The following is an 18,166-nucleotide window of genomic DNA, read 5'->3' as shown; positions in this document are numbered from 1 at the left end:
CAGGATTTTTATCAGAGTAACTGAATCTGTAATCAGACTGGAAAGGATATCTTGTAAAGAGTTTATTCAATAAAATAATGCAAATCATTTCAGATCTAATACCCAAGAGTAGAACAAAATGAGCCTTGAAGCACTTATACTTTATATAATCATTATGAGTTATGAAGACTGAGGCTGTACCTTTCTGCTCCAGAGCATCTCTCTCAGCATGGAAGTTAGGGAAGGGCCTTATCGTACCCAAGATACCCCAGGACATCTCCTAGGAGAGGACCAGAGAAAGAACGAGTGAGAGAGGAAGGACAAGGCCTATGGAGGAGAGGATAGAGGGAGAAATGGGCAGGGAGAGTGGTAGGGAAAAGGCATTGGAAGGGGACAAAAGGGAAGAAGGGAAAGACATGTAGTAGTAGTTACTGTATGTGGAAGGACAAGGAGACAGATGAGGGAGGAGTGAGAAAGAGTGAAACCGGCAAATGTGCATTTTGCCCGGCAGGCATTATCCTAAAGATTTCACACTCTTCCATTTCACAATGGAGAATTTTAGGAATTACAAACATGCAATTGTCAACCATTGTGCAGGAAAAAGAGGCGGTGGGACAAGTAGGGTGAAGAAACACTGACGAAACTAAGATGATGAGATGTCCACAGCTAAAGAAGACAAGAAAGATTGATGGACAAAGGAGAAAGAGGTTCCTAACACTCACATATGATGGCAAGTACTCAATGTCACCTTCAAAAGAGGAAACAAGAAATACTATTTAATACAACTACACCATTGTTTCATGCATGAATGAAGACACGTGAGGAATGATGGAATATGTCATTGTTGAAAACTAAGATTTTATCACAAAATAAGTCATAGGCTGTCATAAGTACTGAGATTTTGTGAAATGCATTTTGAATGCATTTATAGCCTTTGTAGAATGGTGTTTTAAAGAATCATAACCTGTAATTAATGTTTATTAAGTCTAAAAATGCTTTATAGGGTAGAAGGCACTATAAATGCATTAATTATGCATTATATACAGATGGTTCATAGAAAGTGTAACCGATGTCCTATTTCTTTATTTATTGAGTGCATGTCATAGCATTTCTTATTTATCCTGTTTTCTTTATTATATACTGTATATATTTATTTTTTTAATTAGTTAAATTACTATTTTGATATTGATTACTGCAAGTTAAGCATTTCACTGTATTTCTGCATGCGACAATAAAACTTGAACCCATATTAAAAAACAACAAATTCTCAATTCCGAATTACCTATAGAGGCCCTATGATCTGGAAATCATTCCCTCCTGATTTTGCCAAGCTATCCCTGTCGTTGTTAAAAAAAACTCAACAAGCCCTTTTGGCTTTTCCCCCCCTCCTGCACATACTGTTTTTTTTTTTTACTGTTACAAACTGTCGTTCTATTTGTGCAAATAAACTAAACCATATACACACAATAGCCCATAACGACAAAGTGAAAACATGCTTTTAGAAATGTTTGCATATTTATTGAAAATGAAATATGTAATTTATCTAGTCAATACATTGTAAAATCACCTTTGGCAGCGATTACAGCTGTGAGTCTTTCTGGATAAGTCTCTAAGAGCTTTGCACACCTGGTTTGTACAATATTTGCACATTATTCTTTTTATAATTCTTCAAGCTCTGTCGAGTTGGTTGTTGGTCATTGCTAGACAGCCATTTTCCGGTCTTGTCATAGATTTTCAAGCCGATTTAAGTCAGAACTGTAACCAGGCCACTCAGGAAAATTCAATGTCGTCTTGGTAAGCAACTCCAGTGTATATTTGACCTTGAGTGTTAGGTTATTTTCATGCTGAAAGGTGAATTTGTCTCCCAGTGTCTGAAGGAAAGCAGACTGAACCAGGTTTTCCTCTAGGATCTTCCCTGTGCTTAGCTCTATTCCGCTTCTTTTTATCCGAAAAAACTCCCTAGTCCTTGCAGATGACAAGTATACCCATAACATGATGCTGCCACCACCATGCTTGAAAATATGAAGGGTGGTACTCAGTGACGTGTTGTGTTGGATTTGTCCCAAACATAATGGTTTGTATTCAGGACATAAAGTTCATTTCTTTGCCACATTCTTTGCAGGCTTCCTTCTTTTCACTCTGTCATTTAGGTTAATATTGTGGAGTAACTACAATGTTGATCCATCTTCAGTTTTTTCTATCACAGCACTAAACTGTAACTATTTTAAAATCACCATTTGCCTCATGGTGAAATCCCTGAGCGGTTTCCATCCTCTCCGGCAACTGAGTTAGGAAGGATGCCTGTATCGTTGTAGTGACTGGGTGTATTGATACACCATCCAAAGTGTAATTAATAACTTCACCATGCTCAAAGGGATATTCAATGTCTGCTTTATTTTGATTTTTTACCCATCTACCAATAGGTGCCCTTCTTTGCGAGGCATTGGAAAACCTCCCTAGTCTTTGTGGTCGAATCTGTGTTTGAAATTCACTGCTCGACTGAGGCACCTTACAGATAATTGTATGTGTGGGGTACAGAGATGAGGTAGTCATTCAAAAATCATGTTAAACACTATTATTGCACACAGAGTTAGTTCATGCAACTTATGTGACTTGTTAAGCACATTTTTACTCCTAAACTTATTTAGGCTTGCCATAACAAAGGGGTTGAATACCTGACTCAAGACATTTCAGCTTTAATTTTTAATTAATTTGTAAACATTTCTAAAAACATTATTCCACTTTGATATTATCAGGCATTGTGTGTAAGCCAGAGAGACAAATTCTAAATGTAATCCATTTGAAATTCAGGCTGTAACACAACAAAATGTGGATGAAGTCAATGGGTGTGAATACTTTCTGAAGGTATTTACTAGACAAAGAGGCAGCTGGAGTTCCATTACAAATACAATGCTTAGCTGGTTTGGTGAGAAAATTGAAAAGGTCCACTCTCTTCCTTACTGTGTCCGCCTAGTGCCTTGCATATTGTCTGTACTCTGTGCCTGGAGTACAGAAATAAATATGAGAGATGTGGGTTTTACTGTGTGCGGCCACTATCAACAATGGGAAGTTATGGAGCGTGTATCAGTTGGATGGATATAATGTACGATTTTGTTCCACTTTAGCTGGTTGGATGTAGAAGTCACCATTTAAAATGTATCCAGTATCATTACGTCTTACCTCTATTGTCATTTAGTTCATTGTATTGCATGTGTAAATGCAGACTTGAGCTACAGTATGTGCCTTTTGTAAAGTATTAGACCACTAATAAAACCTATTTATTTAACCTTGAGCTACTAGTATGTACTTATGCATAGTATGTTCTGTACATAGTAGGCCACATATTACACTATCAGTTTTCTTGTCTCATGCGTTACAGTCCTGTATCTTGTACACACATCACCATGGTATTCAGAACAGCTTGCTCAGTGTTTCTAGATTATGTCTGTGTGAATCTTGATAGCCAATCTAGATGATAGTCAGACAGTACCACTCCTCACCTTTGACCTGTCTGCATTATAATAACGTGAAAGCCCAGGATGACCCAGATTATCTTTCTCCATGGAATACATGACAGTATACTGTAACTTATCTTTAATTGAAGATCTATGAAAGAACAAGACACATTTTAGATTAACAAGACATTTGAACAACAATTGATAACAGTTTCATTTTTGATAGTTTTATTTAATATTTATATATTTTAAAACCACTCATATTTCTTTTCACATTCTATTTTTGGTATCAAATAATAATGCATGGAGGTGCAAGGTATTTGGTGTTATATATAAAAATAAGAAAGTAACCTGTATGTTGACAGTGATTGGCAATGTATGATTAATATCTATGAAAATACCGTAGTAATACCATAGTGAAATAGAAACCCCACCTTGAAAAACACACAGTAGCATTAGACAGGAAATGCATAAAAGCCCACAGGGTCATTGCACTGCATCATACATTATTATATGTATTGTGTATGTATTATACTGCATAAAGAATACACTCCCCATCCAATGTTTTCCCAAAACGTAGTAAATTACATAGTCAAACAAAATACAAATAAAATACAAAAATAAGCCAATTCAGAAAATAATGTGCATAGATTTGGCTTCCTTCATGAATACATCTTAAATATACTGCTTGTAGCCACAGATGATGCACCATATAGTAGATCTAACTTGACCTCCCCAATAATCAATGGTGGGTTCAAGTGAATGGTTCCGTCCACTACTGTGTGTGCTAAGCCGGGGCATACCATCCAAGTCAAGGAAGAATCTGAGAGGGGAGAATGTCTGTAAATAGAATAACCCAATTTTAAGGGAGGGGAAAATAAGCACTACCCTTCCCATCCTCTCCAGTTGACCACATCTAAAGGCACTGGTTGTTTATTGTTGAGTCGTACGTATGCTGCTGTCCTCACATTCAGGCAAAAAGTAAATCCTCATATGAATCTTCACGGTATTAAAGAAAAACCCTTTAACTGCAATGAAGATGTTCTCAGATCCTCTTGAGAGTGCCTGACGATGATTACACAAGGTTAAGTCTGTGGTGATTCCTAAAGGCCATGTCCACAGGCTCAAAAGCAGGAGTTCTGAGGGGTTGGGGATATTGTAATGTATTGTATTGGAGGAGCGGGTGAAGGGTGTGGGTTGAGGGAAGGTTATTGGAAGGTTACAGCAGCTCCAGCTCCCACTGTTGGCAAGGCCTCTCCTCACTCTCTGGTAAAATCACCACATGGTCTCTGTCGTACTGCTTGCCACCTGAGAGATACAATTATATCATACATTTATTGCATGTTGAAAATACCCTCAAATAAAAGGTGACATTCTGTATTGTTGCCTCATATGAAACATTTGGGGGGGTGCTGAGTGTGCATAGTATTGCATGAAAGTACAAATCGTATATATAGTTCCTATAATTTCACTCCTAAAATGAGAGTAGTGTCTCACCCTTGATGTCCAATACCATGCCAGGGAAGGTGAGGCTGCAGATGGTGCCTCTCATCTGGGCTGACCAGGTCTGGACAGGCTGCCGGGTCTCTGACCACAGCACCACCTTAGCCCCCGCCTCCACGTTCCCCATCACCTGCAGGCTCATAGCAGGAGCCAACTAGAGAATGAGAGACAGAGAACGAGAGCAAGAGACATAAGAAATTGAGAAATCTGGCGTGCTCAAATAGCAAAACATCTAGGAGATGTGGATAGGAGATGTGGTAAATGCAAAACATGATATAGTGTAAAATAAATAGGAGAAATAACATCTGAAGATATAAAAATGCTCTATATTTACTTCTATGGGGAAAAAAAACAGATTCCCAGAATTTTAGGCCTGTCAATGTATGTATATGTTAATCTTTGACCAGGGTTGGGAAACTCATGGGAACCCAGGGGGTCCGAGGGGGAGTCCCAGGGGTTCCTCAGTAAGGTGAAAGAAACTGATCATATGAATAAAGATAATTGAAATGGAAAAGTTGAGGAACTTTATTCCTAGTGAGTAATACCTTGTTCTTGATGAGGCCCTCCTGGTAGAACCAGATGTCGCTCATGCCCTCCACCTGCTCGGTCACAACCACGCGTCCCGACTTAATTTCCTCTACGCCGCCCTGGATGGACAGGAAGTGACCTCGCTCCTTGCTCTTGATGCGGAAGAAGTGCCGCCTCTGCAGGAAATGGAAACAGGCACATGTAAATCATTCAAAATAAAATAAATATGAGTAATAAAAAGAGTAAATATGAATTGGGTAGAAGTACTGTATTATACACCAACCCAAACAACGTGAATGAAGTCAAAGGTATTCTAACCTGTCGTACTGGGTACATTGAGCCAATGGTGAAAATCTGACTGAATTTGGGCCAGTTGGTGATTTCAATGGGTTCTAATAGGAACTGCCGTCCCCTGTAGTTACTGTGCTCACACATCACCCAGCTGCAGAGAGAGCAAGTGAGGCATAGGGTGAGAGAGTGACACAAGAGGAAAGTTTGTGTTCATACACACATCCTTAAAAACATAGGTGCTGGGGGTAATAAAGAATACTAGTAAAGAACAACAATGCCTGAACACTGTTAAAGCTCCTAATTCACCGCTTTACTGACAATGTTTCGATCTGAAAAGGATCTTCGTCAGGTCAAAAACACAAGAGCACATAATGTCAACTCTCAGAATAACACACTCACACACTCACCAGCCTCGGTTGACTCTGACAGAGAGTAGATGGTTGTTGTAGCCCTCCTCCAGCATATTGACCACCTCTGTGTCCACTGTGATCTCCCTGCCCTCCAAACACTCCAGACCAAACAGTGAGACGGAGGGCACTGAGAATACCTGGGGAAACAGGGGGAGACTGTGTTAAGATTAAGTTTAAGATTAAGATATACTTTATTAGTCCATATGGGATGGAAATTTGTCTTCTGCTTTTTTCCCAACCCCTCCTATATAAGCACACACACACATTAGGTTGGATAGGCTGCAGCAGTGTTACAGTGGGTCAGGGTATGGGGGTTGGGAGGAGTAATGGTATGGGGAAGAGAGAGGGCTGGGGGCATTAAGCTAAATATACCTAAATACTATGATGAACAACAAATTGATTCATTAAGTGATTGAAAATAAAACGGAGAAAGCTATAGAGTGAGAGACAGACAGACAGAAAAAGTTAAGTAAAATTTGATGGTGAGAGAGGAAGGTGAATAAGCCAGTCTATATGAGTGTGACCAGTATATGAGGATTGTTCTTACCAGTGGGACAGTCTTCAGTGAAAGTATGACACAGTTCGGAGGACAGCCCATGCTGGTGAAGTTGGGGTAGTCTCCTTCTGACAGGATGTACAGGTTCCCTGAAAACTCACGGCCCTCGTACACCACCCAACTGAAACACAGAGGAACACACAAAACCCATTTAAACCTCCTTTACTAACTCCACACACTCATCAGTACAGTGAGCTCCCCCTTTAATTGTAATAATTATATGCTGGCTCATCTCTAGGTCCTCCATTACTCCATACCATCCCTCTACAGCTCCACTAAGCCTGTGTATCCTTCCATCTTTCCTAATTCTAAATTCTTCCTACACTTGGTGTGTGTGTGTGTGTGTGTGTCTGCATGCATGTTTGTGTGTGTGTTGGTTCTGTCCCACCTTCCTCCCACCACTCTGCAGGACTTGGCGATGAGTTTATCAGAGAGGGACTCCTGGTTCTTGTCACACACATGGCATTCACCCTGGAAATATGGCTCTGTGTACAGCATCACCTGAGACAGACAAGGACAGCGAAGGAAGAAAGAGAGTTAAAAATCTGTCACATTTACTGTAGACATAGTACAAGTGAATTGTGAAAAGAAATAGCATGACTGCAGAAGGATATACGATTCTACAAGATGTCTCACCACACTTCTGACGCTGCCCTGGTTTTCACTTGGAGCCTGAAACAGACAAGTGAACCGGGTGCACTGAGTAAACATCACAATGTCAAACATCAGCAATCCTTTCCATTTTTCCTCAGGCTGCAAACGCTTCTAAACAGTGTGTGTATTCTCCTTGCAGTTCATTTGCCGGTCTGTTTCCGTCTCTCCACTGTCAACTCCATAGAAAAGAGTCTCTAGACGCCTACTCACCTGTAAGATGGGCTGGACAGAGCAGATGTGGTTGTCTGAAGAGCCCCAGTCAGCAGAGTTACTGTAGAAACCTTTCTCCAGGATATACTGGTCACCAGAGAAGTCCACGTGAGAGTAGGCTATCCATCTGGAGGAAACAGTGATCACTTTGCGTCAAACCTCCACTAATACTCTGTAACATCCTTCATTCACTGTTGGAGGGAACTTACGTTATTTTTTATTACCCCCCTTTTCTCCCCAATTTCGATCTTGTCTCATCGCTGCAACTCCCCAACGGGCTCGGGAGGTGAAGGTCGAGTCATGCGTCCTCCGAAACATGGCCCGTCTAACTGCGCTTCTTAACACCCGCCCGCTTAACCCGGAAGCCAGCCGCACCAATGTGTCAGAGGAAACACTGTTCAACTGACGACCAAGGTCAGCCTGCAGCCACCCGGCCCGCCACAAGGAGCCAAGTAAAGCCCCCCGGCCAAACCCTCCCCTAACCCGTACGACGTTGGGCCATTTGTGCGCCGCCCTATGGGACTCCCGATCCCAGACGGTTGTGATACAGCCCGGGATCAAACCCGGGTCTGTAGTGACGCCTCAAGCACCGCGATGCAGTGCCTTAGACCGCTGCGCCACTCGGGAGGCCATATGATCATATTCTTATCAACGTATCAGCCAGTATCAAGTTATTATCAGAGCCATATCTACTGTATATTGGCTCTAGTTATGATTATATTCTTATTATTTGAATAAGTTCTGTCCTTGAGCTGTTCTTGTCTATTAATGTGGAAAAGTAGCTGCTGCTTTTGCAACAGCTAATGGGGATCCTAATAAAATACCAATAACAAATACCTCTGACACAAAAAAATGATATCAGTCATTACTATAAAACACTAGATTACACCATGTTAGACTATAATGCTGCTAGTCACAAGCATTTGTACTTACGCTCCACTGAGGACGTGGATGGAGCACGTGGTGGTACGGTAGCCAAACAGCTCCACGTCAGGAATGGCCTCGGTCACCTCAAAGGTGTTCTCCTGCTCCACCTCCTCCTCGTCAGGCTGCGCATACATTACCAACATGGGCTCTGTCAGGTCCTACAGGGGACAGAGGGGTCAGGGATTAGAGGTCACATACTGTGGTTCCAGGTAGGAGTTGTCTTTAGGCACAGATCTAGGATCAGCTACATCCTAAACTTAACCAGCAGGAAAGGGACAAAGGTATTTCACACTGACTAGTTCAATGGAACTACATTTGTTTTTGAGTGAATTACGTCCCTGTGCCATCTGCATGTAATAAAGGTAACTGCCAAAATAACGGAAACACTTCAGTAAATGAGGGATACAAAGTATATTGAAAGCAGGTGCTTCCACCCAGGTGTGGTTCCGGAGTTAATAAAGCAGCTAACATCCCATCATGCTTAGGGTCATGTATAAAAATGCTGGGCAGGCCATTATTTTGGCTACCATGGCTATGCCTCCATAGGATGACAATGCCCCCATCCACAGCGCACGAGTGGTCAATGGTTGAATGGTTTGATGAGCATAAAAATGATGTAAACCATATGCCACAGGGGGTCGCATTTGCGTTTTTCACGCAGAAAAGGAAAGATCAAATGCAGCAAAATATCTTGCTGCGTTTTGTAAACGCAGATCTAAAATGCTTCTTATTGTACATTCTGCTCGGCTTCAGTCAGGGTTCCCTCCAAATCCTGAATGTAAAAGGTCTAATACCGTACTTCAGTTGCACTTCTCCACTATATATTTGCTCTCGTCGTTGGATCACTAGACAGCGCTCTGACTGATGTGTAGCCTACTTTTCTACGGTACTTTCCTCTGGTGTAGTTTTTCTCCGGTAGCAAGTTAAAATGCTAGATTAACGACAAACATTAGGAAATGTAGCTGGCTACATTCTTTCTATGATAAACATTAGATGGCCATGCATCGTTTTTGGAAAAAAGACCTTGAATTTTCATTGTGAGTTAATTTACTTATGTGTGGCTGCTAGCCAAATAGTGTTGCACTTTTGTTGTCATCTGATGATTTTCTGCCGAATGTGTTGCACTAATGTATTTTGTGTTGCACGCCCCTTATCACTCTATTGAAGCCAAAAACACTGACTTTCAATATGAAACGCAGGTGAAATGGTTTAAAACACAGATTTTTGGATGGTCTGCGTTACGAAAATGCAGATTTCTGAAAGCTACTACAACCCCTGTGCCACGGCTGTCTCCGTCACCAGATCTCAACCCAAATGAACACTTATGGGTGATTCTGAAGCGCTGCCTGAGACAGCGCTTTCCACCTCCATCAACAAAACACCAAATGATGGAATTCCTTGTGGAAAAATGGTGTCGCATCCCTCCAATAGAGTTCCAGACACTTGTAGAATCTATGCCAAGGTGCATTGAAGCTGTTCTGGCTCGTGGTGGCCCAACACCCTATTAAGACACTGTATGTTGGTGTTTGCTTTATTTTGGCAGTTACCTGTATAAATTATACACACTGAATATACCAAACATTAGGAACACCTTCCTAATATTAAGTTTCACCCCCTTTTGCCCTCAGAACAGCCTCAATTCGTCAGGGCATGGACTTTACAAGGTGTCGAAAGCGTTCCACAGGGATGCTGGCCCATGTTGACTCCAATGCTTCCCACAGTTGTGTCAAGTTGGCTGGATGTCCTTTGGGTGGTGGACCATTCTTGATACACACGGGAAACTGTTCAGTGTGAAAAACCCAGCTGTGTTGCAGTTCTTGACACACTCAAACTTCATCTACCCTGATTGAAATGGAATTAACAAGTGACATCAATAAGGAATCATAGCTTTCACCTGGAAAGAGCAGGTATTCTTAATATGTTGTATACTCAGTGTATATGCCATTTAGGACATGATACAAGGCCCTGATAGAGATGGGGTGTTACGTGATGGTATGGCCCACACACCGCTCGTATGACTCTGACAGAGCGCAGCTCAGCATCGCAGCCCCCCACACCCTCCAGTCGTGGTACTCTCCCTCCTCCAACAGATACTGGTGGCCTCGGAAACCCTCCTTCTCATAGCCCACCCAGCTAGAAGTACAGGGAGACACAGGGTGAGATACATGAAGTAACACACGCATGCACACGCGCTCACACACAGTCTACTCACCAGCCTCCCTGTACTTTGATGGATCCAGCGCTGCACATGAAGGCAGTCTGCCGTCTGTCCATTCTGGTCATGAAGTCTCTCATGTTGGTGTAGATTACCCTGCTCTTCCCAGTGAAGTAGGGCTTGTCATAGAGCACCAGCTGGGAAGAAAAACAGCAGGCACAACTTTTGCACTGAGGTATCAGCTTCATAAAGACATTTGTTTGATCATTCATTTGTTCGTTTGTTTGTTCATTCTTACCTTGGGCTCACCAGGTTTCTCCACTCTTGGTTCACCCTGTCAAAAAAACATTTGGGAAATTTCATTTAGTGAACATCAACTATAAATGCAATACATTAATTATACTAAAGCTATTTCCATGGGGTGTACATTGTTCTAGCTGTGGTCATTCTCTACAATTTGTCTATTATAATCTTACGATTTTGAGAGGGTGCACTGAGCCCACGTAGGGTTGTTCCACGCCCCAGGCTGCAGGGTTGGGGAACCCCCCGACCTCCAGAACACGTGGTACGCCCTGGAAGAAAGGCTGAGCATACACCAGCCATCTGAAGAGAAGAGTCAATCCAATCAGAACAGAGATATCATTACAGAAGACAGACCTCACAAAACCATGTTATTACACTGATAAAATACCCAATATACTTAAATATTGAGCTTAACTTATTTTCACCCAATACAATGTTAACCACCTAGAGTCGATTGATGCACTGGTGCGTCAATCTAAGTTACATAACAAAAAAATACCCATCAGAATCTGTCAGTTTAAGCTAGAGATATCTGCGGTGAAAGTTGGCAGAGCTAGAGCGGTGTTTGTCAGACCATGAGACATCCCGAAAATCGGTCTTCTTACGAAAACGTATGTAGCATCCGAATGGTTTGACCTACAAAACTATTATGACCACTATGGAAAGGGAAGATTTTGCTCTACGACCCCCACAAGTGTCACAGGACTCGTCAGAAGGTAACCGGATTAAAACAATTATTGGAAGTATGAAGGTAGTTTTGTGCCTACACAAAAAAAGGGGTTAAATATGTGTAAATAAACTACAAATATTTTCTGAGCTTTCTTATATCTCCTAGATATAGGACAGAAACTTCAAAACCTTGTTTCTTATGATTGATTATTTTTGTCTTTTAGTCTTTTTTGCCATTTATGAATGTGTTACTCAATGTGTTTCCCTGGGCTATAGTAGTTTTGCCAAATGGTCCATAGTATGACCATCTTAAAACAATTCCATATGCCCCCAACCGCTTAGACTTACAGGGGTTAAATTTGACGATTTATTTGAACAAATACTACATTTTATCATCTTACTTTCATAAAATGTAACCTTATGCCCCACGTGGCCTACTAAAAAGCAGTTGGCAGAGCTGACTACATTTACTCACAGTCCAGCGTTGATGATGATGGAGTTGGCTTTGATGGGGAAGCCGAATATCCTGGCGTCATCTGACGTGTCTCTGAAGATCACCTTCTTCCCCTCTGCATTCTCCTCTGGGAACAGACTGATCTCTGGCACACTGTAGTCCTGTTGCGGCAGAGAGAAATGACAAGTATGGTACTTTGACACTAGAGGGTGCTATAGTCTCACAGAGCAGCGCAATTGTGACACAGGCTCTAACAGAGAGGACGGCAGAAATCCTTAAGAGTGCCATAATACGTATATAAACTCAACTGCATTTATTTTCAGCAAACTTAACATGTGTAAATATTTGTATGAACATAACAAGATTCAACAACTGAGACATAAACTGAACAAGTTCCACAGACATGTGACTAACAACAATGGAATAACGTGTCCCTGAATAAAGTGCTTTGCTGCAGGAGGTACTGGTGCACTTCACAAAATAGATGGCATCATGAGGAAGGAAAATTATGTGGATATATTGAAGCAACATCTCAAGACATCAGTCAGGAAGTTAAAGCTTGGTCGCAAATGGGTCTTCCAAATGGACAATGACCCCAACCATACTTCCAAAGTTGTGACAAAATGGCTTAAGGACAACAAAGTCAAGGTATTGGAGTGGCCATCAAAAAGCCCTTACCTCAATCCTATAGAAAATGTGGTGGTGATCCTAACTGACCTAAGACAGGGAATTTTTACTAGGATTAAATGTCAGTAATTGTGAAAACCTGAGTTTAATGTATTTGGCTAAGGTGTATGTAAACTTCCGACTTCAACCGTATAAAATATATTTGGACACTTTTTTGTTTACTACATGATTCCATATCTGTTATTTCATAGTTTTGATGTCTTCACTATTATTCTACAATGTAGAAAATAGTAAAAATAAAGAAAAACCCTTGAATGAGTAGGTGTGTCCAAACCTTTGACTGGTACTGTATATATATTTGCAAAAATATATATATGTGGGATTGGAAGTGATGCAGACAATTACATTGATAGAAGTTACAATCTATCTGCAATTTTAAAGCAGATCTAACCCCTGAAAAAAAAAGAGAAAAAAAGGCACTTCAACAAATGAGCACTTCAATTGAACCACACCTAATCAGATTGACATAACTCTTGCCAAACTTTTGCCTAGTGGTATCCACCTAAAGCCTTTGGAATTTTTCTGATCCACCAAATACACAAAGCCATGTTTCTAACCACAACCTAGGCTTTAGTAGTTACTAAAAATGCCTGGTTGCATCACACACTTTGAGAAACAATGCTCTATGGCTAATCATTTATTTTTATTTTTATAACCTTTATTTAACTAGGCAAGTTAGTTAAGAACAAATTCTTATTTACAATGACGGCCTACACCGGCCAAACCTGGATGAAGCTGGGCCAATTGTGCGCCGCCCTATGGGACTCCCAAACACGGCCGGTTGTGATACAGCCTGGAATCGAACCAGGGGGTCTGTAGTGACGCCTCAAGCACTGAGATGCAGTGCCTTAGACCGCTGCGCCACTCGAGGTCTTCATAAGGGTCATCTGTGACTTCTTCTTACCCTGACTGCTCTTCGTACTGATCCTATGATGAACCTCCTGTCCGGCTTGGCCGCCACCACTTCTTCTCCTCCCACCTTCTGTCCATTCTGTCCGTTCTCTCCATTCCGCTGTGATTGTTGTTCCTCCTCCTCCTCAGGGGGGTCGAAGGGATAGGTGAGCTCTATGTCCCCCTCGTCCAGAGCTATCTTCTCCCCTTTGAAGTTGGGCTTCTCGTACAAGACCCAGCTGAAGAGAGGAATGGAAAGACGGGGGGTTAATAACAAGTCCAGATAATGAACAGCAAGGGTCAATGGTCTGAACAAGATTAATTTAACAATGCATGACCTATTTTAAAAGTGAGTTAAACAGGCACAGCTGGTGAATAGATTGACCATTGCTCTAATGATGGACACACTAGTAGAGCTCTACACTAGCACACTGAGGATGGCACTGGTGTCCCTATTCAAGATATGAAAGGGTGAAAGTAGAAATATCTATCCAGTTATGAAAGTGTTCACAAGATGTTTATTCATCAAATCAAGCTTTATTTATACAGCACATTTCAGACATGGAATGCAACACAATGTGCTTTACAGGATAAAATAAATAGAAACATTGAAAAAAAGTAAATATTTACTACACAACAAACATAAGACTAAAAAGCACCCTAAGGAGAAGCAAAGCTAAAAGGTGTGTTTTAAGATCTCTTTTAAAAATCCCACAGTTCCACAGGGCATAATAACTAAAGGCTGCCTCTCCCTGCCTCTTGGTCCTAGGCCTTGGGATAGTGCCAGAGGACCTGAGGGACCTACTGGGTACATAACTTAAAAGCATGTCTGACATGTATTGGGGTGCACAATCGTGGATTGATTTAAAAACCAATCGAAGAATCTGAAAATTAATTCTAAAACTCACAGGCAGCCAGTGCAGAGACCTTAAAACCGGTGTAACGTCTGGTCTTGGTCAGTACCCGTGCTGCAGCATTCTGTATGTTTTGCAGTTGACCAATGGCTCAGTTTTCTTGTCTCATGCGTTACAGTCCTGTATCTTGTACACACATCACCATGGTATTCAGAACAGCTTGCTCAGTGTTTCTAGATTATGTCTGTGTGAATCTTGATAGCCAATCTAGATGATAGTCAGACAGTACCACTCCTCACCTTTGACCTGTCTGCATTATAATAACGTGAAAGCCCAGGATGACCCAGATTATCTTTCTCCATGGAATACATGACAGTATACTGTAACTTATCTTTAATTGAAGATCTATGAAAGAACAAGACACATTTTAGATTAACAAGACATTTGAACAACAATTGATAACAGTTTCATTTTTGATAGTTTTATTTAATATTTATATATTTTAAAACCACTCATATTTCTTTTCACATTCTATTTTTGGTATCAAATAATAATGCATGGAGGTGCAAGGTATTTGGTGTTATATATAAAAATAAGAAAGTAACCTGTATGTTGACAGTGATTGGCAATGTATGATTAATATCTATGAAAATACCGTAGTAATACCATAGTGAAATAGAAACCCCACCTTGAAAAACACACAGTAGCATTAGACAGGAAATGCATAAAAGCCCACAGGGTCATTGCACTGCATCATACATTATTATATGTATTGTGTATGTATTATACTGCATAAAGAATACACTCCCCATCCAATGTTTTCCCAAAACGTAGTAAATTACATAGTCAAACAAAATACAAATAAAATACAAAAATAAGCCAATTCAGAAAATAATGTGCATAGATTTGGCTTCCTTCATGAATACATCTTAAATATACTGCTTGTAGCCACAGATGATGCACCATATAGTAGATCTAACTTGACCTCCCCAATAATCAATGGTGGGTTCAAGTGAATGGTTCCGTCCACTACTGTGTGTGCTAAGCCGGGGCATACCATCCAAGTCAAGGAAGAATCTGAGAGGGGAGAATGTCTGTAAATAGAATAACCCAATTTTAAGGGGAGGGGAAAATAAGCACTACCCTTCCCATCCTCTCCAGTTGACCACATCTAAAGGCACTGGTTGTTTATTGTTGAGTCGTACGTATGCTGCTGTCCTCACATTCAGGCAAAAAAGTAAATCCTCATATGAATCTTCACGGTATTAAAGAAAAAACCCTTTAACTGCAATGAAGATGTTCTCAGATCCTCTTGAGAGTGCCTGACGATGATTACACAAGGTTAAGTCTGTGGTGATTCCTAAAGGCCATGTCCACAGGCTCAAAAGCAGGAGTTCTGAGGGGTTGGGGATATTGTAATGTATTGTATTGGAGGAGCGGGTGAAGGGTGTGGGTTGAGGGAAGGTTATTGGAAGGTTACAGCAGCTCCAGCTCCCACTGTTGGCAAGGCCTCTCCTCACTCTCTGGTAAAATCACCACATGGTCTCTGTCGTACTGCTTGCCACCTGAGAGATACAATTATATCATACATTTATTGCATGTTGAAAATACCCTCAAATAAAAGGTGACATTCTGTATTGTTGCCTCATATGAAACATTTGGGGGGGTGCTGAGTGTGCATAGTATTGCATGAAAGTACAAATCGTATATATAGTTCCTATAATTTCACTCCTAAAATGAGAGTAGTGTCTCACCCTTGATGTCCAATACCATGCCAGGGAAGGTGAGGCTGCAGATGGTGCCTCTCATCTGGGCTGACCAGGTCTGGACAGGCTGCCGGGTCTCTGACCACAGCACCACCTTAGCCCCCCGCCTCCACGTTCCCCATCACCTGCAGGCTCATAGCAGGAGCCAACTAGAGAATGAGAGACAGAGAACGAGAGCAAGAGACATAAGAAATTGAGAAATCTGGCGTGCTCAAATAGCAAAACATCTAGGAGATGTGGATAGGAGATGTGGTAAATGCAAAACATGATATAGTGTAAAATAAATAGGAGAAATAACATCTGAAGATATAAAAATGCTCTATATTTACTTCTATGGGGAAAAAAAACAGATTCCCAGAATTTTAGGCCTGTCAATGTATGTATATGTTAATCTTTGACCAGGGTTGGGAAACTCATGGGAACCCAGGGGGTCCGAGGGGGAGTCCCAGGGGTTCCTCAGTAAGGTGAAAGAAACTGATCATATGAATAAAGATAATTGAAATGGAAAAGTTGAGGAACTTTATTCCTAGTGAGTAATACCTTGTTCTTGATGAGGCCCTCCTGGTAGAACCAGATGTCGCTCATGCCCTCCACCTGCTCGGTCACAACCACGCGTCCCGACTTAATTTCCTCTACGCCGCCCTGGATGGACAGGAAGTGACCTCGCTCCTTGCTCTTGATGCGGAAGAAGTGCCGCCTCTGCAGGAAATGGAAACAGGCACATGTAAATCATTCAAAATAAAATAAATATGAGTAATAAAAAGAGTAAATATGAATTGGGTAGAAGTACTGTATTATACACCAACCTAAACAACGTGAATGAAGTCAAAGGTATTCTAACCTGTCGTACTGGGTACATTGAGCCAATGGTGAAAATCTGACTGAATTTGGGCCAGTTGGTGATTTCAATGGGTTCTAATAGGAACTGCCGTCCCCTGTAGTTACTGTGCTCACACATCACCCAGCTGCAGAGAGAGCAAGTGAGGCATAGGGTGAGAGAGTGACACAAGAGGAAAGTTTGTGTTCATACACACATCCTTAAAAACATAGGTGCTGGGGTAATAAAGAATACTAGTAAAGAACAACAATGCCTGAACACTGTTAAAGCTCCTAATTCACCGCTTTACTGACAATGTTTCGATCTGAAAAGGATCTTCGTCAGGTCAAAAACACAAGAGCACATAATGTCAACTCTCAGAATAACACACTCACACACTCACCAGCCTCGGTTGACTCTGACAGAGAGTAGATGGTTGTTGTAGCCCCTCCTCCAGCATATTGACCACCTCTGTGTCCACTGTGATCTCCCTGCCCTCCAAACACTCCAGACCAAACAGTGAGACGGAGGGCACTGAGAATACCTGGGGAAACAGGGGGAGACTGTGTTAAGATTAAGTTTAAGATTAAGATATACTTTATTAGTCCATATGGGATGGAAATTTGTCTTCTGCTTTTTTCCCAACCCCTCCTATATAAGCACACACACACATTAGGTTGGATAGGCTGCAGCAGTGTTACAGTGGGTCAGGGTATGGGGTTGGGAGGAGTAATGGTATGGGGAAGAGAGAGGGCTGGGGGCATTAAGCTAAATATACCTAAATACTATGATGAACAACAAATTGATTCATTAAGTGATTGAAAATAAAACGGAGAAAGCTATAGAGTGAGAGACAGACAGACAGAAAAAGTTAAGTAAAATTTGATGGTGAGAGAGGAAGGTGAATAAGCCAGTCTATATGAGTGTGACCAGTATATGAGGATTGTTCTTACCAGTGGGACAGTCTTCAGTGAAAGTATGACACAGTTCGGAGGACAGCCCATGCTGGTGAAGTTGGGGTAGTCTCCTTCTGACAGGATGTACAGGTTCCCTGAAA

The 18,166-nt window shown here is 41.4% G+C and overlaps 2 protein-coding genes and 1 pseudogene across 2 annotated transcripts; all 3 read right to left on the bottom strand.

Annotated features, from left to right (window-relative positions):
• Positions 1-2,659: 2,659 nt before the first annotated feature.
• Positions 2,660-10,560, bottom strand: LOC121572484 (beta/gamma crystallin domain-containing protein 2). Its single transcript, XM_041884552.2, has 11 exons — positions 10,521-10,560; positions 8,520-8,671; positions 7,587-7,713; positions 7,359-7,394; positions 7,111-7,223; positions 6,714-6,843; positions 6,164-6,303; positions 5,784-5,907; positions 5,483-5,641; positions 4,932-5,091; positions 2,660-4,742 (listed from the first exon to the last, which is right to left on the bottom strand). Exons 2-11 carry the CDS (start codon positions 8,654-8,656, stop codon positions 4,654-4,656), a joined length of 1,215 nt encoding a protein of 404 aa, XP_041740486.2. The 5' UTR covers positions 8,657-8,671; positions 10,521-10,560; the 3' UTR covers positions 2,660-4,653.
• Positions 10,561-10,564: 4 nt separating this feature from the next.
• LOC123491445 (beta/gamma crystallin domain-containing protein 2-like) lies at positions 10,565-14,842 on the bottom strand (the record flags this gene model as incomplete). The annotated part of the gene is made up of 7 exons (XM_045222232.1): positions 14,826-14,842; positions 13,686-13,911; positions 12,116-12,255; positions 11,145-11,271; positions 10,967-11,002; positions 10,726-10,865; positions 10,565-10,646 (listed from the first exon to the last, which is right to left on the bottom strand). Coding segments are annotated over exons 1-7 (768 nt in total), but the record flags the coding sequence as incomplete, so codon positions are not given.
• Positions 14,843-15,653: 811 nt separating this feature from the next.
• LOC123491508 lies at positions 15,654-18,156 on the bottom strand (annotated as a pseudogene).
• Between the last annotated feature and the right edge of the window lie 10 nt (positions 18,157-18,166).

The sequence above is a fragment of the Coregonus clupeaformis genome, chromosome 8, assembly GCF_020615455.1.
Source record: "Coregonus clupeaformis isolate EN_2021a chromosome 8, ASM2061545v1, whole genome shotgun sequence".
Lineage (NCBI taxonomy): Eukaryota > Metazoa > Chordata > Actinopteri > Salmoniformes > Salmonidae > Coregonus > Coregonus clupeaformis.
This window is presented reverse-complemented; position numbering and strand designations above follow the sequence as displayed.

Coding starts and splice junctions, on each gene's coding strand:
- LOC121572484 (XM_041884552.2), bottom strand. CDS start 8,656: ATGTTGGTAATGTATGCGCAGCCTGACGAGGAGGAGGTGGAGCAGGAG. Junction 7,714..8,519: donor ATCCACGTCCTCAGTGGAGC/GTAAGTACAAAT, acceptor TGTTTCCTCCAG/ATGGATAGCCTACTCTCACG. Junction 7,224..7,358: donor AGGGCAGCGTCAGAAGTGTG/GTGAGACATCTT, acceptor TGTCTGTCTCAG/GTGATGCTGTACACAGAGCC.